At 37.1% G+C, this 25,577-nt stretch overlaps 2 protein-coding genes across 3 annotated transcripts in view; one reads left to right on the top strand and one right to left on the bottom strand.

The window, feature by feature from the left end:
- znf609a (zinc finger protein 609a) overlaps positions 1–1,340 on the bottom strand; it is a 57,792-nt gene extending 56,452 nt beyond the window's left edge. The window contains exon 1 of one of the 2 annotated variants that reach the window (XM_059335288.1): positions 931–1,340. In XM_059335288.1, coding sequence (XP_059191271.1) covers positions 931–963 — 33 coding nt within the window. In that variant the 5' untranslated portion in view covers positions 964–1,340. The remainder of the gene's footprint in view (positions 1–930) is intronic. The other variant, XM_059335287.1, reaches the window with a different exon arrangement.
- Positions 1,341–15,077: 13,737 nt separating this feature from the next.
- On the top strand, positions 15,078–25,234 carry si:ch211-284k5.2 (uncharacterized protein CFAP97D2). The gene is made up of 5 exons (XM_059336192.1): positions 15,078–15,172; positions 16,821–16,901; positions 17,251–17,369; positions 22,600–22,783; positions 24,071–25,234. Exons 1-5 carry the CDS (start codon positions 15,080–15,082, stop codon positions 24,116–24,118), a joined length of 525 nt encoding a protein of 174 aa, XP_059192175.1. The 5' UTR covers positions 15,078–15,079; the 3' UTR covers positions 24,119–25,234.
- The last annotated feature ends 343 nt before the right edge of the window (positions 25,235–25,577 follow it).

The raw sequence follows: 25,577 nt of genomic DNA, 5'->3' as shown, positions 1-25,577 counted from the left end.
GTTAGCTGAACAATATTGGTTTTAAATGCACACAGTAACATTCACTAAAGTATGCAACATCGAGTAACAGGCAGGTATTTAGCACACCTTGTGCAGCTAGAGCCAAGGCCCACCGTGGCCCGCTACGAAGCTAACAAGATCCATTATCGGACGCGGTGCTACTTAGCTCAAACGATAAGATTTTCAGTGTTCTCCGTGTAACTTTGCAATAAACCAAGCATTTTTACAAGAACAACACCGACATTGACAGCTCACATTATATACGTCAAATCACATGTAAAACCCAGACGTATAGCCTCGCACAAGTCGTTTATATAACTGTTGACCTCACGTCCTATTTGTCGTGTGATGGACAATTACCGCTGCGGCGCTTTCAGCCTCCCTGTCAAACCAATAGTTCCATTATCGGACAGCTGTTTACATTTCCCAATTGCGCTGTTTAACACATGATCAACCATTGATTCTGCTTTTAAATCACAACAGCAGTCATTTTTAGAAAACAGACTGTTAGAAATTAAGTTAAAGTGCCAAACAAGAGTTTCTAAAATGCTACAATAGCTTCACACATCACAGTGGTGCTTTAAACGGACGCTTACACATATATCAAACGTTACGTAGCTGCTATGAAGTGTTAATAACCGTTGCACTAACTGTGAGACGTATTTGTTATTATGTTTAAAATAAGAGTCAGTGTAGTGGTTAGAAAATGTTCAGTTAAAAAGGAAACAAGCGGGTCAGACGGGGACGTGTCCGATGATGGACGCATGCCCCTTAGCTCCCCGGTCTCTTTAGACAAAGACAGCAGCTAGCCTGCTGAGCTAACCCCGGGTAGCTAGCAGGCTAGCCCGGGGTAGCTAGCAGGCTAGCCCGCGTTTCAGAAAAGTGGATGCAAATCCCACCCAGAGACCCAACTTCAACATGTCCACTCACCCCGTTAGAAATCCCTATCCGACCAACGTTCATGTACACTCCATAGGTTCCAGTAATCCCAGTAAAAACAGTTAAAGACAAGCTTCCCAAACTGGTGGATCGAACAGGCGGACCAGTCAACGTGCTCCCAGTTCACTGGACCGCAGCCATCACACGGTCACATCCCGGAGAAAACTGGAAAGCAGCGGGAAACACCGACATTTTGGAGTCAGTTCTTGGGCCTGGAGGAAAATAAAACTAATCCCAGGTATTCCATGACTGGATGTGATAGTCCCAGAGTTTCCAGATCAACGTTATCCCCGTTAACAGACACACAGACAGCAACAGACAGACAAACAGCACTGTGGAGCTAAATGGCTGTTAGGTACAATGCAGCCAAACCCCGGAACACTGGATCAATGGAGTCACTGGACCTGGACTGGGTTCACTGGATTACAGTCAGTGGATCTGGATTCAGTGGCTGAAAGTCACTCTCATGTGCTAGATTTACTCCACCCAGTGTGTGTCTATTAAATAAATAGATATAACAACTTTTATTTAATTCATAGGACTTTTATTTCATAATGCAATACTAATTATCCAACTTATTTATGCCTTGTTTATTTATCTAATTTTTTTAGCAGTATCTATCTATCTATCAATTTATTTTATAGACATATTTATTATTATTATGGATTAAGTATTATTGATTTAAATGGCATTTCATAAGATTAAGATTTCCTTATCATTCAACAAGGCCGACGGCAAGGCGAGGACTTTTTGAGAGATGTTTTTTTTTTTGTCGCAAGTTAAAACAGCTGAATATAGTTTTCCACTGGTTCTAATGGTCTAGTATTTAAACGGGGCTCTTGCTTAGCTGAAGATGGAAGGAACATCATGTCCTGCTACCATTTGTCTTTCCCACTCAAACACACACACACACACACACACACACACACACACACACACACACACACACACACACACACAAACAGAGAGAGAGAGAGAGAGAGTCTTACACACTTGTGTTTAATGTAGGGATTCCAGAACGGTTACCCCGGCAACAAGGATATGATAATGTTGCTTTTGACATGACATGACTGTCTCCTTCTCCGTCCTTCTCACCCCCTCACATGCACATACACACGTTTACTTGTAACACTAACAGGTGACTGTGTGTGTGTGTGTGTGTGTGTGTGTGTGTGTGTGTGTTTCCATCTGATTACACTTTTAATCAATTTCCTCTACAGACAGAAGGAGAGAGCTGCAATTTATTTGAATATTCTCTCCTTTCATTGCTGTGGAGGACTCACAGTGTTCATTAAAGACAAATTGTACAGAGTGATGAAAGAATGATGAAGAAATAAAGGTGTAATAATGGGGAGGGGGGGGGGTAATGCTGCAATGCTGCAGTCACACCACATGAACTCTGTGGTTTAGGCCTCTTTCATCATGTTAACTGTTGGGTGGATTATGATGAAACTTTGGTGATCGTGACTTTTCATCTCACGCCATTATGAGGTCAACATTTGACTATGTCCAAATGCCTCCAGAACTGACTTTTCCATCAGCCTCACTTGACTATTTGAAAGTATTAAGTAACTCTTTTATTTGTTTGATTGCATGCCTTTGGAAAAAGGACAAGGACCAACTGCAAAGTATTTTAACATGAGCTCTGAAATGATTGGTAAACCACAAAGGTTTCCTACAGCTTAATATTGAGCAAGTCCTCAAAAAATACAAGAGAATCAAAAACCCCAGGCATGTTTTTCTCTCAGACGGTTCAAACTTCTGCATTCAGAACAGCATACTGTCATGAACAGGTTTATACAGTTTGTTTTGATTCATATAATATACTTCAATATATGACATGTGGCGATCAACATGGTCTCACAGGAATCCGTGAAATAGCCACGGATTTCACTTAACTCAAAATCCGTGGAATAGCCACGGAATCACTCAAATTTCCGTGAAACTGACACGGATTTCGCTACAATGCAAGTTAATGACAGTCATATCCCGTGGCTATTCCAACATACAAAGTGATTATGTACATTCACTGAGTGAATATTTAGAAAATAAAACATATATTTCTCGCTAGAAATGTGATCAAAATCCATTTTTATGCAGAAACTAAGTCAAAATATTGATTTTTTCACTAAAAATGAGAGAACTGTCCGCCATGTTTTTTGTTCTGAACGCTGGGACTTTGAAAGTCACGTGACTTGGAACAAACCAATAGGAACAAATATCCATGGAATAGCCACGGGATATGACTGTCATTAACTTGCATTGTAGCGAAATCCGTGTCAGTTTCACGGAAATTTGAGTGATTCCATGGCTATTCCACGGATTTTGAGTTAAGCGAAATCCGTGGCTATTTCACGGATTCCTGTGAGACCAGGTTCCTGGCGATCGCTGTTTCAAACTTATTGCAACAAGTGAATCACAACATGTTTTAAACGGGACAATCGCTGTTAACACAAAGCAAAACCATGATGATCACTGCTTTAAACACATTACAAACAAGGGATAATCGCAGCTTGTTGTAAACACATGGTGACTGCAGTTTTTGTTAAAGACTTTCGGTTTAGATACTAAAAACACGTTCTGAAGGTCGGGGAAACATGATTAGGATTGAAAAATGCTATTCCAGGGCATAACTTCCAACAACGGGACACAAACATGGATCTTTTGGTTGGATGTCTTGGCTTCATTTGGGTCCTGCTGTCTGCCGACCCGTCTGTGGCTTTTAACATTAGATTCCTTCCTCAATGAACATTTTTTCGAATAGTTGCAGCTTTATTGCAGTTACTTTTTGTAGGAATAACTTCAAGCTGTTCTTGAGAACAAAGCAACATTTTAGATCACCTTTATGCAAATACAAACTGGATGAAGTTTGGTTTTAAATGTAAAATAAATAAACATACATTTAAAAAGCATCTGCAATGGCCCAGACCTCAGAAACTGTGATGTGAACAGAACAGTACATTTTGTTAACCATTCCATTAATAATTCAAACAGTGATAAGTTACCTTGTTTGTTATTTGTGTCTTGAACAGTATTACAGATGTCTCTTTTGTAATCAACATATGTAGGAAAGATACTTTGGGTTGCAAAGAGGACAAAAATCATCTAATTCCCTTTAAAGCTTTTTTTCATTTCCCCAGAGGTGAGTCATATGGAGTGTGTGTTAGTGTGGGAAGAAGAGATTGACAAGTCAATCACTTGCCAGCTGAAATTAGAGTGTGAAACAATCAGGATTATGTTTGCGTGGTAATTAAGAAAGGCAGTTTGTCAGAGTGACATCACACACTGAGACAGATCTGACATGGATCAGGTCAGATCTGTGAGACTTGGAAACACATGCTCGATCAGGGACTCGGAATAAGTTCTTCTGCTTGAAACCAACAGACATTGATGTAAATATGTCATAGGAACAAAACTACAGTTCACAATTGGCCTTTGTGTCCTAAATGGACTTTCTTGGTCTTTATACTAAACTGCCTTACTTCACCACCATTTCTTTTTCTCATAATTTCTGCAGCCGCTAGATGTCACCACCTAAAAACAAAAGTCAGTATGGGTTAGAGCAGCTGTTCTCAACCTTGGGGTCGGGACCCCAGTTGGGGTCGCGAGATGATTTCTGGGGGTCGCCAAATCATTTTGGAAGTCAGCTCTGTCTCCACTGTGTTAAAGTGTTCATGTGTTAATGTGTTTTAGTCTTTTTGGTCATTTCATGGGTTTTTTTGGTCATTTTGTGTCTTTTTTTTGTCATTTTTAGATCCTTTTGTGGTCATTTTGTGTCTTTTTGGTAATTTTGTTTCTTTTTTGGGTGATTTTGTGTCTTTTTTTGGTCATTTTGTGTCTTTTTTGGCCATTTTGTGTCTTTTTTTGGTCATTCTGTGTCTTTTTTGATCATTTTGTGGTCAATTTGTGTCTTTTTTGGTCATTTTGTTTCCTTTTTTTGGTAATTTTGTTTCTTTTTTGGGTGATCTGAACTGTGCGTGTGAGATTGTGTTCAGTGAGCGGGGGTCGCAGACAACATGCATGTTAAATTGGGGGTCGCAACTCAAAAAGGTTGAGAACTACTGGGTTAGAGGATACAGGTCCCCAATATGTGCTGCTGATTTTTTTGGGCCGATTATTGAAGCCGATATTGCCTTTTCCCCCCCTCCATTTCCATAATAAAAATGCCACAATGACAACACATGTTACACAAGTCACAATTTAAACAGAAAAAAACCCATTTCCCAACAAAACAAACAAAACATATTAACAGTTGGATAGCAAACAATGTAAAACATTTAAATATTAGCAATGCCCTCAACTGTTGAAAACCAACATCAGTTGATTGTCTGTGGCAATCATTTCAGTTATGGTAGCATCAATTTTTTTTTGCCTCAACACATGGCTACTCAATGTGCTAATTGATCGGCAAACGCTGATACAAGTAAAAGACACAAATATCGACCCCATATATCGGCCGATGTTTTGGTTGACCTCTGAACGGGTCATCAGCTGTGCCTTCTTGCTCACGATTACTTAAGTTATATATGTTTTTCAGTGCATGACTTTTCGTAGGTATAACTGCTAACAGTGATTGAGAACAGCCTGATCTTTGTGCTCCAGTCCCTCTTCACCCATTAGACAAAATGTCTTCATTTTCCACTCTAGTCATTGAGCACTGAGGCAACAAAGTCTCTCCCTCTCGCTCACTCTCCCAGAATGTCTCTCGTTCGGCCTGTCTCACTCCACTGTCGAGCATAATAAGCAGACTTCAAAATAAATGGATTCCCTGCGGCGTTTCATCACAGCAAGAGAACACACACCCACTCAGTGGCAAAACATGCCCAATTAATCCTCACACACACACACACACACACACACACGCACACACTGAAATCAAAGGACATGGTGTCCTCAGTGCAGTGTTGAACAGCATATTGAACTATTCTTTAAAATCTGCCTCTGGTGTCCAGTTTCATCTGTATTCAGAGGAGAAGCTGGAGAATTAAAATTAGTGAGTTTTATATTCTAGTCATTTCTAAGCTGCTCTTATTCAGAGAGGCTTCCACTCAGGCCAGCTTTTATAATTAAGCTCCAATTCTTGGATCACCTGCTACAACTCGACAAGTGGAAGAAATGTCAAAAGTCGCAACATGCAGACAAGTTGTTTAAGATATGAGCAACTCTGAAAATGTTTTATTCTACAGTTCAGAAATGGACACATCTCAAGAGTCTGCAGGATTTATGTGTTACTGTCACAGTATTGACCGACTGTACAGATCCTAACAGTGGCGGTTCTATACCAAATTTACTGTGGGGGCCAAGGAGGGGCCAGTGTTTAAACAGAGGGGCACATTAGCCCATGAAAAAATGGCAAAGATGATATTTAAGCATTCAAAATCTTTGAATGTCTTGAAAAAGGCACAAAATGACCAAAAAAGACACAAAATGACCAAAAAAAAGACACAAAATAACTAAAAATGACACAACAACAAACACAAAATTACCAAAAAAAGACAGAAAAAAGACACAAATGTATAAGACTCCATAGAGTTAAACTATTATACAATATACACATTCTGGGTTACTTTTGTGTACAATGAGATATTGTTTGAACAAAAAAAAGATTAGAATTGTTCCATTGTTCATTGTTATAAATTGATCATTTTATTATTAATTTGACACAGGGGCCACAGCAGGGGCCAAAGGCTTCTTTACAGGGGCAGTGGCCCCTGGAGGCCCCTGTGTAGAACCGCCACTGGATCCTAATTTCAAGCATGCAAGTGGAAAATATCCTTTCACATAACTTTCTGGCAGCCACCATATTTCCCTCTTCCCAGTTACATCTTAATAAAATCCAATAGTATGTGACACAAATACAACTGATTCAGCCAATTAAAAATATACGGTCACAAGTTTTCAATCACGAATCCTGCACTTTTGTGCCACTAGGGGGCAGCACAACATTGAGATCTTATCACCTTATAAAGTTGTTGGTAAACATGCTAACAAAAATCAGTGCTCTCTAGAGGTGTTTTCTGATTTGATGTCTCCATTATCAGGACAAAAATATCTTTCTGTGTCTTCAAAACTGCTACACATCACTGTTGATGTTGTGACATCAAGAGCCTGACTCCTATGAGATTTTTGAGACTAATGCCGTTTCTGATTTTAGAGGAGAGAATTCTCCGATATGGTGGCCAATGTAGTCATTTTTTGAGCTGGAATGAAAATTAACCTTTTTTAACGCACCACTCTGTTTATGTACCGGGAGGGCTACTTTCTCAAACATAAAACATTATTAAATAATATTCAACAATGTTTGCCAGTTCGACTCCTGCCTGCTGCTCTTCTGTGTGGAGTTTGCATGTTCTCCCCGTGTCAGCGTGGGTTCTCACCGGGTACTCCAGCTTCCTCCCACACTTCAAAAACATCCACTTAAGTTTAATTGGTGACTCTAAATTGCCCGTAGGTGTGAATGAGAGTGTGATTGTTTGCATCTATGTGTCAGCCCTGTGATCTGGTGATCTGTCCAGGGTCTACCCCGCCTCTCACCCAATGCCAGCTGGGATCGGCTCCAGCCCCCCGCGATCCAAGTGCGGATCAAGGTTATTATAGTTAACGAAAACTAACGAAATAACGAAAACTAGAATTGCAAAAACATTTTCGTTAACTGAAATAAAAATAAAAACTAGAGTTTTTAAAAAAACAATAACTAACTGAAACTGTATTGCGTGGTTACAAAACTAACTAAAACTTACTAAAATTATTGTGGAAATGTCCTTAGTTTTCGTTTTGGTCAACTTTTTTCATTCATAATTCAGTGTTTCTATTTGAACATGCAACACATGGTAAATATGTTTAATGAGACTTGGATGTCTACACTCAAACCAAAATTCAAAAAACCCAGAACTGTAAGAATTAATAACTATTGGGGCTGAGATAGATAATAAAAGGAAATAAACGCAAAATTTATTATGACCACTTTGAATCTCGCACCCAACGTATAGCCCATTACAAAAAAACTAAAACTAACACTAAAACTAAAAAAAACTAAACTAAAACTAAGCATTTTTTCAAAAACTAAAAACTAAACTAAAACTAGAAAACTCACTCTAAAAACTAACTAAAACTAACTGAATTTGAAAATAAAAATTCACAGCAAAATTAAAACTAAAACTAATGAAAAATCCAAAACTATTTTAACCTTGGTGCAGATAAGCAGTTAAAGATAACGAATGAATGAACAAACAAACAAACGATGTACTACATTGTCAGACAAATCTATAAATGATTACTGAGAAAATAAAAAGAATAAACAGGAGTAAAAGGAATATTAAAAAGACAAATAAATCTGATTGACAAAGAGCTGTGACACTGTTTACGCAAAAAAAAGTTGGTAAACTTTTCGAGTAAAGGCGTGGACTGGCCGTCCACCTCAAGGTGTAGTTGCCAGTCTTTACAGCTAAGTAAACAAAGTAAACATCATTACTTTTTAGTGCCAGTCAATTGATGACTATTTTAAAAAAAAAAAAGCCAAACAATGTTTTCTGCGTTATATATTGAATAGAAAAGTTTTCATAATGGCACATATCGGACAGCATATACACCAAGACTGATACACTACCGGTCAAAAGTTTTAGAACACACCAATTTTTCCAGTTTTTTATTGAAATTCAAGCAGTTCAAGTCAAATGAACAGCTTGAAAGGGTACAAAGGTAAGTGGTGAACTGCCAGAGGTAAATAAAAAAAGGTAAGATCAACCAAAACTGAAAGATAATGTACATTTCAGAATTATACAAGTAGGCCTTTTTCAGGGAACAAGAAATGGGTTAACAACTTAACTCTATGGAGTCTTGGGCTATTTTGTCCATTTTTGAATTCTTTTCATGTCTTTGTAAGTCATTTTGTGTCTTTTTTTGGTCATTTTGTGTCTTTGTTTAGTCATTTTGTGTCTTTTTTTAGTCCTTTAGTCCAACATAAAATGTGATTTTGAATCTTTTTTTTACTTTCAAAACACTATCATGCTCAACAAAGAATTTTAAATGTTGCAAATGTGCATTAATTTCAGAGTACACTGAGACATTAAACTGCATCATTTTCAATTAAATTCTGGAAAAGTTGGTGTGTTCTAAAACTTTTGACCAGTAGTGTATATGTATGATATATATTTGAGGCACAAAAACTACATGCTTAAAACTATGATCATGATTTAGGTACAACTAGTCATGATAATCATGTTCTTCTTAGGAGAACATGTGTGGAGCTAACTTCAGCTACTCATGGGAATAGTCATGTATTCCATGAAGGAAGTTAGGGGTTTTCCTGTCCCTTCAACACAATCTGAAGGTTTCATTTGTGTCGAAGGGCAGATAGCACTGAGACATCTGGGTACTTTCTAACTTCATGCTGTGATCCTCCTTTTGGTATTTTCCTGCCAACCTGGGAGCACATTTTGCTGAGGTGTAAGTTCAGTAAAGATGAGGCAGTGATTTGGTTAAAACTATCTCTGACTCATCTGTTTGGTTAAACAAGTGCAAACTAGATACACGATGGAAACTTATCACAGCTATAAACTACTGCTGACTAATGTAAACACTTAAGGAAACACCCTCCAACCAGAGCGTGCAACTCTATAAAACATTAAAAGTTTAACGCCTACTGTTTGCCACTGAGGCAGTCAATGATTGATTTTTTTAAGCAACATCTTTTATCAGCAGCTCCTCATTTCAGCTGTAAAAAAAACCCTTCAGTTTATTAAAACCCTCCAGTCATCTGAAGGCAGCCGGACGGATGTGTGTGTGTGTGTGTGTGTGTGTGTGTTTCATCTGCAGCCTTTAATTTAAAAAGCTCTGTGCTAAAGGGCAAAGCCATTATATGTAATGATCTACTGAGTTTACCTTGATTAAATCGTGCAGCCAACAACACGCAGAAACCTCTGCCTTGGTTAGGTTTTTCTGGCTTATGAGAAATATAAACCAAAGGGAAAACGAGGGAGCAAGGACAGAGTGGTTTTGACAAATTGAGGAGCTCAGCAGGGTCAGGTTTGAGGATTGAAACATATGCAGTAAGAACATGCTGATCAGATGGGCTACAAGGAGGAGGACTGTCCCGCTGGAGTGGTTGGAGAAGTATCAGTGGATCATTTTGAGAAATGTCTTACCATTAAATCATATTATACTGAGTTTCCCAAAAGTGTTGGGGCATTCCAGCATTGGAGAAGAAGAGCACTTCAGCACTTCATAACAGCAACTTCAGAACTCATTGGTCTTGCAGAATGTGGTTAAAGCTATATGTATACATATGCTGGTAACACTTTACAATAACCATCATTTATAAATGGTAAACAGATATTTTATTAATGTTTAATCATCATTTATAAACCGTATATAGGCCATTTAGAATGGTAAATACATCATTTATTCATGTTTAACCAACTACATAATTTATAAATGACAAATAGATGATATATTAATGTAAGTTTATAGTTACTTTACCATCAACAAACAATTAAATTATAATTAATAGTTTATTAATAGTTTTAGTTGCACTCATTTTAACATTTTAACACCATATTAAGTATGTTTATGATTTTTGAAATGATTCATATACCTTTAAGAAATTGGTTGAAAATATTTAATGATTAAATTGTATAGAACTGTGAATATGGATAATAATTGGTCTATAAACCATCTATAAACATCGCTTAGTTGGTTATTGTAAAGTGTTACCCATATGCTTTATGTATATGTAATACTCTCGTCTAATGCTGTAGCTTTAACAAAGTATGCATGCATGGATGTTGACATCTTATCTATCTATAAAAGCAAGAAGCGTCTGTGTGTGTGTTTGTGTGTGTGTGTGTGTGTGTGTGTGTGTCTAGGGCATATCTCACTGACCGTTAGTCAGACTGACCTAAGATTTCGTATGTGGCTTGTGCATCCTCGATTTTGAAGATTTTTGAATTCATTTTTCAAAATATCATTATTTATGTTGGACGTCTTTCTGATCGGACGCCTTTTAGGGGAGCTCCGCCCCATTGTGTGATAGGCCTACACCTGAGCTGTGTTCCATTACCCATAATTCCCGTACTTACTATACTTAGTTTGAGTACGCAGGGTGTTCTGATTCCGATCGCGGCGAAAAGGAGTGAACCTAAAGGACCCAGATGTTGCCCTCATAACGGTCAAAACGCTGAGTGTGCAACAATGTACACTTTACGGACTCAACGGCCGCCATCTTGTCTACGTAGCGGAAGAGGCAGAGCCAGGCAGAGCCGCTCAGCTTGAAATTTTTTTTTTTAATGGCAGCCAAAATCATTTGCTGCATTAATGGAGCCATATTGCAGGATTGTAGAAGTAAACCAACGATTAAACAACACAAAGGGTATTTTTTTTGCCGTTCAAAGCGGGATGTTTTTGGCGGGTGACGAGCCGTGGCGGCTGTAGCGATCGTAGATTTGGAACAACACTTACCTGCTGAAATCTGCGTACTTAGTAAGTGCGGATAGTGTACTGCGTTTAAGTGTACTCATGGAAGTATGGATATCGGAACACAGCTCTGGTCAGTTTTAAAGTGCGCTACAAGGTTCGACTTTCCAATAATATTCAAATAGTTTCCAGCGAATATCAATGTTCAATGTGTATGTTCTGGATGGTGTGGTACCTTATGAAAAGTAAGTGTTTTATGGAGTTGCAGACGTTGTAGTGGTCTGCATGTAATGTAGGAATTTTTTTAAGCAGACACTGTGGCTGTTGGACTTTCAAATAAAGAAAATACAATGTACCTGTGGCCTGCTAGTCTATCATTGTTTGATACTTTCACATTCTTACTAAATTCATGCTATTTTTATTTGCCTATATCTACAAATTGCTCTCAGACTTCCTCCATGGAGGCAGTTCACTGAAGAGTGATGGTTAAAAGCTGTGCTCACTGAAACGTCATTGTAAATCTGCTAAATACCAGAACACATTTTCTGGATTCTTTAGGCTATTATGCTGCGGGTCGGGCTGGAAGCTTGGCAGGCTGTATGTGGTAGGGACCGGCTGATGATCGCTGCTATAGATAATAAAATATGGACGTAGTCTGTGTTATGTCACTCATATTTTTGTGAAGAGCCAAGTTGGAGCTCAGTGTGATGGCTCATTTTGGCAGAGCCTGATTCAGTCTAAATCCTGGTCAAGTCCTTAAGTATGCATAACATTAAAACCTAATATTATTTAAATGGAAAGTTATAGAAACATTCACCCCGTTACAGTTTTCATGAGCATGTAAATTAGCTGCAGACATCAAAACTGGTTGTAGTGCCAGGCTGTAAACACGTTTATTTCTACTATGAGGTTGTACTTTTTAACATGGCAGTCTATGGGGATAGGTTCGTTTTTGGAGCCAGCCTCGAGTGGCCATTTGATGAACTGCAGTTTGTGACACTTCTGTATTGGCTTGATTTTTAAGCTACTTGGTTTCATCAAGAAAGAAGAATTTATACTGTATGTTTTCTATGTTTTTTCTCTTAAACTGTGCTTTAACTTTTGAAATTCCCACTCTGTCTCTGGTCAAACAGCCCCTCCTTGCACAAATTGAACTGCAACTATCAAACCTGACCGTCCCACCTGAATAACGATGTTAACTGTGATGTGAGATTGGACTGAGGAGGAATCACTGAGGCTACAGCTAACTGTGAAATAGACGACTGAGGTTTTGGTTTCACACCAGCTACACCTGCCAAGAAACACAACCCTCTTCGTAGCGAGAGGCCTGGCTCGCTGCACTCTTCCCTCCTTCAGTTTAACTGGAGCTGACGGCTTAATAAAAGGAGAGAGCTGTTTGTCTATGAGCCTGTCTGCCGTCATTATTTCCTTCTCTGGGCTGCAGCCTCTGTGGGGAGACTGAGTGGAGGAATCCCTGCGTACACATTCTCTCCGCAGAGAAGTTCAGAGTGGTGTGCTGTGACGTCGACTGTCCCCCAGCAGGGAGTTTTATGCAACAAATGTTACTAATAACACTAACGATGGCTCTGCTCTATTAAAATGTCAAACTGTGAATGATAGTGAGCAAGCATGTACAAGACCTCAAGTAAAACCAGCTAAATGGAATTATTTACCATCATTAATTTATTTTTTATGCATCTGCACCTACAACAGCCGGAGGCAATATGATGCAGTGTGTCTGTTTGTTGCCTGCGATATCTGAAGAACGCCTGCAGAACACTTGAACTTTTGGATTATCTGATTTGATTTGTTGAGATCAAAAGGTCAATAGGTCAAGATCACCATGACCTCACAAAGTATGTTTTTTGGCCTAAACTCAATGAAAATGAAAGGTCTGAAAACATAAAGTGATACCATTTTATATCCAAAAGGTCAAAGGTCAACTTCACTGTTCCACCATAATGCCAAGCATCCAGTTGTTTGATTCTGTATTTAATAATGCGTATTTACCATTTAAAAAATATTTTTAATAGAATTCTGTAGTTATCTCATCACTGCTGAATGTTGTATTTCACTGCTGTTAGCAACAAAAATCAGATTAAAATAGACAGAAAATATACTGTTTGGAGTTCTCTTGATTGGCACGATTAATTATTCATGTTATGTGTCGTTATAGTTTTAAGTCTTCTGTATTTGCCACTCACAGCTGAGTTTATGTGAGGTCACCATGCAATGTCTTGAAACTGGTTTTAATTAATTAATTAATTAATTAATTAAGTCAGAGAAACAACAAAAAAGGAGACACAGAACATTTTTGAATACACATATGAAATATATATAAACACTATTTGTATTGTCTATGTATTGTCTATGTATTGTCATTGATTTTTTGGTCCTGCTTTTGGCCATTCTTATTGTTTCTAAATCCCATTAGAATTAGTGTTTCTATTATTTTATGGGTCAGTTTTACCATCTACATTGTTGCCCTCACATGTGTTTACATGTCACACGGATACTGAGCTGGAGGAATAACTCAAGTCAAGTCAAAGTTTATTTATAAAGCACATTTAAAAACAACCTCAGTTGACCAAAGTGCTGTACAGTTATTAAAATAGAATAAATCATACACAAATAGGTATAAAAACAATGAAAACAATAAAATAAAATAGAATAAAATAGTAATAAAAGCTCAATCCAAAACAGAGTTAGAGATAAAAAAAAGACAAATAAAAGGGTAAAAAAGTAAAAAAGAAAGCCAAGGATTCTTGCCTGTGACAATCTGGCAGTGTCAGCTTGTTGGTTTGAATCCCTCCCACCATCATACAGTGCAACCAGCTGCCCGGCGCCCTCTAGGAGATCAACACGGTATTGGAGAAGAGACTAAAATCCAGGCTGAAAATAACAAATTATAATTGTGTCACAGGTGACAGCATGTTGTACATTTTGATTAAAGATTCCACATAGAAACATAACATCAAAGCATACAACTGTCAAATAAGAAAGTAGCAAGGTAATAACATGTTTCTCTAAGTTAGTTATATGTTAGATTTTGTTAAAACACGTCAAGCAGTAAGATTAGTATTTAAATTTCAATATTTTTAGACGAACTCCAGAAAACATATGCAGTTGGTTGGGATTCTTTATTTCTTTTTCATTTTCCTTTTTCTTTTTATTGGTGTTTTATCAGGTCAGTTTACAGACTTTCACCTGGAAAAACATCACATGAGACATTTCTCTTATCTTGAATTGAACCAAAGCTCTGAGTATAATTAGTTTAAACATTTAATTGAAGTTTTTTCATAACCACAATCTTCTAATCCAAATATTTAGCTATTGAGATGAACACTGCAGGTACTGTTTAATGATATGATCTGCAGCTATTTATAAGTAAATTAATGGCAGGTGTGTGTGTGTGTGTGTGTGTGTGTGTGTGTGCGCGCATAGCATGTGTGTGTGTGTGTGTGTGTGTGTGTGTGTGTGTGCGTGTGCGTGTGTGTGTGTGTGTGTGTCTGTGTGCCTCCTCAGCTCAGTAATAATTAACAGGAACCTTATCTGACTGCAGTGAGATAAAGAGGGGTACATCTCCATGGTGACAACCTCCCAGGCCTGCAATTACACAACACAACACACACACACCCACACACACACATACACACACACACACACACACACACACACACACCTCCTGCTAGTTTAGACTAAATGAGTGTGTAGCCATCAGAGGTGCAGCATGCACAGGTCCTACCAGCCGCTAAAGCCCGTCACCAACCGCTACCTGCAGCAGCGATGCGACCACACTAACTACGAAAACCACCGCAGGAAGGTAAGAAGATGGGGATCAAGGTGGAGGACTGGGTGGTGGTGCTGCAGGGTTATGAATTTGTGGTTTCTATTGAGATTGTTGGGTTGGAGATAGAGGAATGGCTGATGATGGATTGATCATAGTGATGATCAGTGGGTTGAAATAGGCGTTATGTTAGATTGGTGGATTGAAGGATAAAGAATTGATGATTTGAAGTGTGTAAAGTGTGCATGGGATGGTCCCATAATCCCATCAAAGTAAGTAAAGTAAGGAATAGAGTACATTTAATACTTGCTGTAATTATTGTATCATCAGCATATCCTGTATAAAAACAATGCATGTAGTCACTGGGTTTTGAAGCCTTGAGTTTGACATTTTGGCTGTTGTCATCTTGGCATTTTGCAACTAATGCATATGTCAAGCGGATCCCGAGCCAGAAGAAAACTGACTAGTCACACATATATCACCTTTTAAGCTGTAATGTTAAACTTGTTGGCAAACAGATGCTTTATTTCACACCCAGCAGTAACAGACATGATTATTCATTAGAAGTGTTGGTGTTTGTGTCCAATATTATCTCTCTTTTTGCTCTGTTTTTGGTCTCCACCACCCCCAGAGAGGAACATGTCTTTAAACCCTTAATAGGGCACTCATTGAAAGACTTGCAAATTCCAAATTTCAACCCTAGAGAATATTGGAGGATATTACATACTGCCAGAATGTGTAAAAAAAAACATACAGACCCGGGGCAGGGGGGTAATATTTGGAGAAATACGTTTTTGAGATTAAAGTGGCAAATCTACAAGAAAAAATTCGCAGATTTATCTGTCATCTTGGTATTTTCCAACTAATGCATATGTCAAGCGGATCCCGAGCCAGAAGAAAACTATGATATCACCTAACTTTAATTAGCTAGCATGACTTTTTTTTAAGCAACCAAAATGTAAAAATTAAATTTCATGAACTGTAATATGTAAAATACAAGATAGCCACGCCCTAAAGAATAACTTTGTCTATTTTACTCTAAATGGGACCATCATTTATGAAATGCACATCAAAGTTTTAAAGAAGACTAGAAACTAAAATGATTCAGACCATAAACTAAATAGGAAAATGTTTACTGTGGTAATAAATCAATTAAGATGTAAAATGATTTTCTTATAGATTTCTAGTACTGGATCTATTTTTAACCCTTGGAGTCGCCCCCTGCTGGCCAATAGAAAGAATGCAGAGTTAAGGCACTTCCGCATGGCTTAACTTTTTAAATATGGGCGTCCCTGCTTGATACTCAGTAGGTTGAAGCTGTTTTAACTGATATTTAGGCCAGTTGTGGATTATTGTGGCGTATTTGACATAAAATGACTTTATGTTGTTGTTGTGGTGAACACCTCAGCAAACATTTGTCTATTTACATGTCCTGGATTTACACAGTAACATTGTAGCTGATCCTAAAATGGCTAAAAGGGTTTAAATTAACAAACAAACATCTGTATGACAGACAGAATGTAGTGAATGTAGTGAATGAAGTCTTATCTGCTCAGCAAGACACGGACATTTCAGTTTTTGGTCGCTTCTTGGATTTTTATTTTACTTTAGCCTCTTCATCTAAGTAAACAAGAGTTTACCTTTAGACCTTTATTTGAAAAACTAACTGTGTTTACCTGTCCAGGTGAGCTCTGCCTTGCCTGTAGTGGACAACAAGGGCATGAGGACACCAGCACATGTCCAGCTCAAACTGAAAAAACTGCAGGTTAGTGGACACACACACACACACACGCGCACACACACACACACACACACACACACACATTGTGTTGAGTCACAGAGATGACACATCAGTGAGAAAGAAAACCTCCTGGTTATGTTTCCTTCATTAAATTAATCAGTGTGAGTTAAATGTCATTCTGACTTAACAATGTGGAAATTGAAGCCTTCCAAACTTGAAGATGTCGCCCTTTAACTGTGGTGTCAATCAAACCAACAGTTTCCATTTAAAGTCAAAGCAGGGCTGGAGATGTGTGGCTGGTGGCTGGTGCTAATTTCCAACCTTGTCTGAAATGTCCTCGTCTCTGGTTTAACTCTTGATTTCTGTGAAACAGCTGCAGGATGAGCGTCTGTCCATCATTGACAGAGACAACCGCCTCCTGGCCTCCAAGCTGGCCGACATTGTTTGCTCTAAAGGCCTGGTGGACCATCGCAACCAGTATCACCTGAAGAGGTAAAAACCTGCTGACACATAAGACACAACATGTTATGTGAGAGTTTAATATCCAAGTTGGAAACCTTCCATGGGAATTAATGTAAATCCATGTGTTTATCTTCTCTTAATGGGAAATAGCAGGGGAAAAGGAAATATCTGTGTTTTTTCTTCAGATTGCATTTACCATGTCATGTAGAAGGTAGACATAGTCAATTATTCATAATATTTTGCCAGATGAATATAATATATAGTGTACATAACATGTGAAATGTGTAATTTTGTGTGTTAGCTAACTAGCAATTTAACTAATAGGAAAAGGTACAACAAATTTAGACAACATTGTGGGCTGTGTGCAAACTTAGGGTTTAAAGCAGGGGTGGGCAATTAATTTCCCCAAGGGGCCACATGACCAATACCACGAAGGTTGCAGGGGCCGGACCAAAACTCTGAACTAAATTCTGCTTAATATTAATGTAATCGCTTTATAAAATACAGTAAATTATCTGGTTTTGAGCTGCTACTGATAGGAACACATGTTATGATGAGACTGTTAATGTGGAGTAAATCAAGTATAGCAGTAAAAAGTAGTAAATACTCCAATCACTATATCACTTCTCCATTTATTTTAAACACAACTATAAATGACCTTTAGCAAGGTTCCTATTGGTGTTTTTGTATTATTTAGCTTGTTTTTCATGTTTGTACATTTTCTAGGTGTTTTACAATGTTGTGATGCTTTTATTTTGAAAAGGTGCCGTACAGTGTGAAACGGGTGCTTTAATTTAACGGTAAATAATAACGAGTGCAAAGTAATTCATATAAAGTTGATATAAAGTATCAAAAGGCTTCTTTAGTGACTGACTGACAGGACACAAGGTTTGTTAAAGTTTATTTGCTTCTGTCATATATATTAGCGGCTATATTTGTTGTCTTAACTATAGTAAAAGTGCTTGTTAGCTCTAGTGCTAATGCTAATGCTTGCTATTTTATTCAAAATAAAAGCACTGCGGTTTATATTGATTTCTAATTTCTTGGTAACCTCACGCGGGCCGGACAAGGACAGCCAACGGGCCGGATGTGGCCCGCGGGCCACCCAATGCCCAGGTCTGGTTTAAAGTCAACAACTGACTTATAAAATATATGTTTACAATAAACTATGAATGGAAACAAATAAATTAAACTCTTTAATTGATAAAAAAAATAATTAATGAAATTGTGGAAAATTCACAAAATCACCAAGTTTAACTTCTCTTTGAAGTTTTTACTGGAAGTTGTGTTCTAACAAGCGAAGGGCAAACATTTGAAACAGTTTAAAATGCATGGTAAACCTTGTCAAACGATCCTAGTTTGGTTATGTTTTGGCACTAAAACTACTTGATTAGATTTGTGAAAAGATCGTGGTTAAGGTAAAAATATACTTTATGGGTGACCAGATCACTTACTTAAGTAATAGTAACTGATACCACACTGTGAAATGACTCCACTACAGTAAAAGTTCTGCATTCAAAACTTATTGAAATAAAAAAAACAAAAAGTATCAGCATCAAAATGTACTTAAAGTATCAAAAATAAAAAATACTAGTACTTATGCAGAATGACACCACTTGGACTGTTATATGTATTTCAGATTTATTATTGTATTTTTATTTTTAATGCATTAATGTTATGCATTATAATTTGAGTAAAAAGTACAATATTTGCCTCTAAAATGTAGTGGAATAAAAAGTATAAAGTTACATAAAATGGAAATACTCAAGTAAGGCACAAATGGCTCGAAACTGTACTTAATTACATTACTTGAGTTAATGTACTTAGTTACTAGGTAACTAGAGGTCGTTCACCTACACTCTAAGAAAAGGTTCAGGAAGTTAGTTAGTGTGACTTAAAAAAAAGAGCTTTTTCAGCATAAAAAAATACTATTTGTTACATGTCCATTGTTTCATTAAGTTGATAACTTATATCAAGAAGTTGATCAAAATTAAAAATGAAGAAAGCTGTCTTACCTCAGAAATATATTGATTTTGGATAAGCATTTCTGCCTTCACTTAACAAGGAAAAGTATTAAGGTAATGAAACTTAATATTGTATTACAATATGTCTGACTTAAGTGAAATAAGTTACTTAAACTCAGTGACATTGAGGTAACAATGTGCATGGACTTTTCTGAGTAGAAAGAAAGTAAAATAAAGGAGTTATAGCAACTTAAATAGAGTAATTTGACCACTTGTTAACACTAAAACATTGGGTAACACTTTACAATAACCAACTAAGTGATGTTTATAGATGGTTTATAAACCAATTATTAACCACTTACACAGTGCTATACATATTTAATCTTTAAAAGTTTTCAAACAATTTCTTAAAGGTATATGAATCATTTAAAAATCATTAACATACTTAATATGTTGTTAAAAAATGTTAAAATGAGTGCAACTAAAACTATTAATAAACTATTGATTATAATTTATTGGTTTGTTAATGGTAAGGTAACTATAAACTTACATTAATATACCATCTATTTGTCATTTATAGATGATGTAGTTAGTTAAACATTAATAAATGATGAATTAACCATTCTAAATGGCCTATATACAGTTTATAAATGACGATTAAACATTAATAAACTTCTGTTTGCCATTTCTAAATGATGGTTATTGTAAAGTGTTACCAAACATTGATATAAAAATTGAGTTTGTTCAACATAATGAAGCTTGTAGAGGACAAAACATATCATGTTGGTTGTACTTGACTAATTGAGTGAGTCCAGCTATAAAAGTCTCATGGAAAATACTCAATAATGTCTTAGTTGGAATTACTTAAAAAGATAAATGCAAATTGTTACAACATTTGTTGAGCCAGTTGAGCCAGTGTCATTTTTGTATTATCAACTTTAGGGTGTTTTTTGGGAGCACAGCATATTTCACAGAGCTGAAGTTTATCCAGCCTGTCTGTACACTGTTGTGGTGACCTTCATCGCATTTTTCTCTCCCCACTGAGGTCTTTAACATCGCTATGATGATGCCAGAGCGCCTTGCTGGACCTTTAAATAATTGATGTGACCAGTCCTGCTCCGTTACGCTGTTGAATTATTGATCTGGATGTGGTTGTGTGATGGTGGTGACAGTCTCTGGTATTTATCGGCCTCCATGCTAGGCTGGAAAATCTTTAATCTTGACAGGAGATATAAAGCCTCTCTGATATCTTTTATTTTGGGAGTCAAGGAGACAGGAAGCAGCTATAAATTCACTTCAGCAACCAGGAACAAAACAGTCACACCAATAAAATCACTCCTAATTAGTCACACATATATCACCTTTTAAGCTGTTATGTTGAACTTGTTGGCAAACAGATGCTTTATTTCACACCCAGCAGTTACAGACATGATTATTCATTAGAAGTGTTGGTGTTTGTGTCCAATATTATCTCTCTTTTTGCTCTGTTTTTGGTCTCCACCACCCCCAGAGAGGAACATGTCTTTAAACCCTTAATAGGGCACTCATTGAAATACTTGCAAATTCCAAATTTCAACCCTAGAGAATATTGGAGGACATTACATACTGCCAGAATGTGTAAAAAAAAAACATACAGACCCGGGGCAGGGGGGTAATATTTGGAGAAATACGTTTTTGAGATTAAAGTGGCAAATCTACAAGAACAAATGCGCAGATTTATGAGATATAAAGTGGTGAATCTGCGAGAAAAGAAGTTGCTTTTTAAAAAAAAATGTTACTGTAAATCTGGGACTTTTTTCGCAAATTTGCCACTTCAAATCTCTTAAATCTGCGACTTTTTTTCTTGTAGATTTGCCACTGAAATCTAGTAAATTTGCAACTTATAATATAATATATAATATAATATTATTATATTATTATCATACTGATTGGTCAAATGTCATGGTGTCACTGTCCTTGATGTAGCAGAAGAAATCCACATGGGTCTACGACCTCACAGAGAGACATGGGGCAACATGGTCTCACAGGAATCCGTGAAATAGCCACGGATTTGCTTAACTCAAAATCCGTGGAATAGCCACGGAATCACTCAAATTTCCGTGAAACTGACACGGATTTCGCTACAATGCAAGTTAATGACAGTCATATTCCGTGGCTATTCCAACACACAAAGTGATTATGTACATTCACTGAGTGAATATTTAGAAAATAAAACATATATTTCTCGCTAGAAATGTGATCAAAATCCATTTTTATGCAGAAACTAAGTCAAAATATTGATTTTTTCACTAAAAATGAGAGAACTGTCCGCCATGTTTTTGTTCTGACCGCCGGGACCTTGAAAGTCACGTGACTTGGAACAAACCAATAGGAAAAAATATTAACTTGCATTGTAGTGAAATCCGTGTAAGTTTCACGGAAATTTGAGTGATTCCGTGGCTATTCCACGGATTTTGAGTTAAGCAAATCCGTGGCTATTCCACGGATTTTGAGTTAAGCAAATCCGTGGCTATTTCACGGATTTCTGTGAGACCAGGTTCCATGGGGAGCCCATTTTGGATATACGCTGAAGTTACCAAATACGGTTCTTTGCCTGATAAAGGGTTAAGCTGCTAAATGCTTCACTATATTCACCAGAAGACGGAAATGTAAAGCTTTAAAAAGTAAAAATACACATTGTGTAGCATTTATGCACATATGAGTGTCAGATTGCATGCAGTTATTGACTTCTAAACTATGTGGTTTTCCATCAGAGTGCCATTCACATAAATGCATGCATTTCTGCACATCCATTAAAGCTGCAGTTAGAAGTTTTGTGGAGAAGGGGGAAAACCTGCCATAATTTGACTATCTACCTCTTCTCCTGCAGCTCTCCTGTCTCTATCCTCAGCCCCTCTTCATACAGTAACATGTATGAGTTATTGTCATTGATTTCAATCATCCTGAACATGATTGTGATGCCAGGCCAAACCCTGTGAGAATTTCTGTCCTGTGTTCTTTGTAAAAGGGCCTGTGAAGCCCCTTGGGATGAAACTTTGATTCAAGACTCTAGCTAGCAACATAAACATGAACTCAACTTAAATTTAGAACGCTAAACTACATTTTATTAGCAAGATTTTTTTCTATCCATTTTCGAAATGCTTTGGTGATACTGACACGTTGTATTTTGTTTATTTGAGTCTTGATTATCTGAGTGTCTTGTTGAAAAGTTCATCTTACTTTTTCTGGGTTTATTAGCAGTGTATGCATTTGTTTCTAACAATGGCACGAGGTCTACCCTGTTTTTCCCTTCTCAGTTTGAATGCTGACAAGAGGAGGGAGGAGCTTCTGCTGATTGGCCGTCAGAATCAGGCCATCTACCAGCGCCTCACGTGTCGCCAGTCAGAGTACCGCCGCCAGCTGTGGTTGGAGGACTGGGAGAAGGCGGATCGTCGGCGGGACGACATTTCCCGATACCCTCGTGGGCTTGCAGAGAAACAGGTAGATAGATAGATAGATAGATAGATAGATAGATAGATAGATAGATAGATAGATAGATAGATAGATAGATAGATAGATAGATAGATAGATAGATAGATAGATAGATAGATAGATAGATAGATAGATAGATAGATAGATAGATAGATAGATAGATAGATAGATAGATAGATAGATAGACTTTATTTATCCCAAGCTGGGAAATTACAGTGTAGCAGCAGCATTACACACAGAGACAATAACAACACAATTAAATAATTAAATAAAAAGAACAACCTAGGCATACTTCAAGCAATAATATATTAAAATCCAATAAAATGTCATGTAAAAATCAAGTGTCTAAAGAAGGAGTATGTATTAAGGAGTAGAATTCCAGTGCAGAATAAATATGAATATACAGTATAAAAATGTTGGTGCTATGAAACAAATAAGGTGCAATGAACAGTGTGCATAAAAAACACATAAAGTGCATAACGACGGTATGTAATGAACCAGGCTATTTGTTATTGTACAGTGTGATGGCATGTGAGTCCAAACAGGGAAATATGTAACAATGCTGGTAAAATGCACATCAATTACAAAAAACCCCATCATACTTAAAAGTTTGACGCCTTTTTTGGGGGGATAAACCTGTTTTGAATCTTGAGTGAAACCATTTTTTAAATGAATTTTCTTTTTTGATTTATTCACAACCAAATGCACCACAGAATTTCAGAAAGCAGCAGGAAACAATTGTTAAAGATGAGATGTAACTGAGATAAAAGACGCCTGTTGAAGTGAAAGCTGAAGCAGGTCCCACAGATTCATAAAAAGCCTTTTGAGTAATAATGGCAGTGAATCAACCTCCAACCACAGCACTCCTCCTTTTTGATTGCTGTGTGTCAGCGATAATGCATACACTGTAAAAAATGTTTGTAGAAATAACAGTAAAACTCTGTCAAATACATCAGAAATAGGGCGTAAAATTAAAAATTGTACATCACCGTATAAGACACTTTTAATTACCGTAAATCAAAGAATAGCACAAAACTTTTACTTTTTTCTGTCATAAACTGGAAGAAACATGCAGTTTTGCTGTAAATTACAGTTTTTGCTGATATTTACATTTAAATTTAGAATAGAAAATCCACTCACTGTAATTTTTACGGTGAAGTTCTGGCAACCACAGCTGCCAGGATTTTACCGTAAATTTAACAGATTATTTTTTACAGTGTATGGAGTAGGTTGTTATCTCAGGATGAACCCTGAAGCAGAGCATGTGTAACATGTGCTGCATGTTTGTGTCTGCAGAGGTCGCACAGGAAGGTGAAATTTGCAGCTGTGGAGGGCAGCGAGTGATCGACAAGCTGCAGCTACAGCGACACTGACAGGACCGGCAGAGAAAACTGAGACACAAACGCTAAATGTTTTCCCCTTTTGGACAAACTATCCTCAGCTAACTGCTTTAATAACCCTAAATCTGTCAATCATGGCTCAAAAACTACAACTACAGCAAGGATGGCCCGCCATGTCAAATAAGCTTTTGCCACTAAAGTTAGTCTTTTATTCTGCACTCTGGAAAACCCACAAATAATAGGCGTCCTTTTCTAGTCTTCCTGCTTTGTATCTTTGCTGCTTTTGCATCTCTATTGTCCAGGTACGTGTGCACTAGGAATTTGACTCTGGACTTTGACCTTGACTTGTACAAAAATAAGAATGACGGTAACACTTTACAATAACCATCATTTATAAAGTGTATATAGACCATTTAGAACGGTAAATACATAATTTTATTAATGTTTAACTAAGTAAATCATTTAAAAATGGCTAATAGATGGTCTATTAATGTGAATTTATAGTTACTTTACCTTTACCTAGTTTATTAATAGTTTTAGTTGCACTCATTTTAACACCATATTAAATATGTTAATGATTTTGAAATGATTCATATATCTTTAAGAAATTGGTTTGAACATTTAACATTTAAATATGTATAGCACTTTGTAAATGGTTAATAATTGGTCTATAAACCATCTATAAACATCACTTAGATGGTTATTGTAAAGTGTTACCAGAATGACACATATACAAAGTCAGGTTGCTAAAAATATGTACAGGTAGTGCAATGGTAGAAATAATTAGTCAGACGCTCCCGTTATTCTAAATCCCTGATAGTTTGATAAATGTCCAGGTGGACTTAAAGCCAATAATTGCAACAGCCGGTTATCCTGAAAAACAAAAAAACAATTTCTCCAAAGGCCCAATAGTCTGAAAAAACAGACACTGATGTAAACTCGGTTCTTAGTGTGACTTGATGCCTGTAAAATACATTTCCCCTTGGTATAAGCTTGTTAAAGATTACATTAATAACTAAAAATGTATTTTTTGCCCCACTGCTTTTCAGAATTTAAAAATATTAGAACATTTCTGCATTTTAGATCTATCCAACAGAATGCTGTATGCTCTGTGTCTTCTATTTTTTTTTTTTTAGGTGTTTTTGTGTCTCCCTGTTGATTCTTTCCAGTTAAAAAGCTCCTGGCTTGAATAAAACTTCTATCACATACTCTAACACATACTGACGCTCTTTTTTTCCATCACGAATCTGGTCTCATAGTCATTAGATGCTGTGTCTCATTCTCTGTGAGAGTGACTTTTCTGGCCTATATTGGTCCTAAAATCCCCAATTAATTGTTGAGTTGTACTCATTATGCTTTGAGCAAACACACACACAAATGATCTCAAACGTGCTGAATATGTTTTTGTATTACGGATATGTGAAGAAGACATCAATATGTAAGTTTCAGATGCTCCACATGTC

This window comes from Centropristis striata, chromosome 6, assembly GCF_030273125.1.
Source record: "Centropristis striata isolate RG_2023a ecotype Rhode Island chromosome 6, C.striata_1.0, whole genome shotgun sequence".
NCBI lineage: Eukaryota > Metazoa > Chordata > Actinopteri > Perciformes > Serranidae > Centropristis > Centropristis striata.
The sequence above is the reverse complement of the archived record's forward strand: the minus strand, read 5'-3'. Positions and strand labels throughout refer to the sequence as shown.

What these genes read in the sequence shown, in the direction of transcription:
- si:ch211-284k5.2 (XM_059336192.1), top strand. Translation starts at nt 15,080, where the DNA reads ATGCACAGGTCCTACCAGCCGCTAAAGCCCGTCACCAACCGCTACCTG. An exon ending in ACGAAAACCACCGCAGGAAG is followed by an intron (nt 15,173 to 16,820) that starts GTAAGAAGATGG and finishes TTACCTGTCCAG; the next exon opens with GTGAGCTCTGCCTTGCCTGT. An exon ending in AACCAGTATCACCTGAAGAG is followed by an intron (nt 17,370 to 22,599) that starts GTAAAAACCTGC and finishes TTCCCTTCTCAG; the next exon opens with TTTGAATGCTGACAAGAGGA.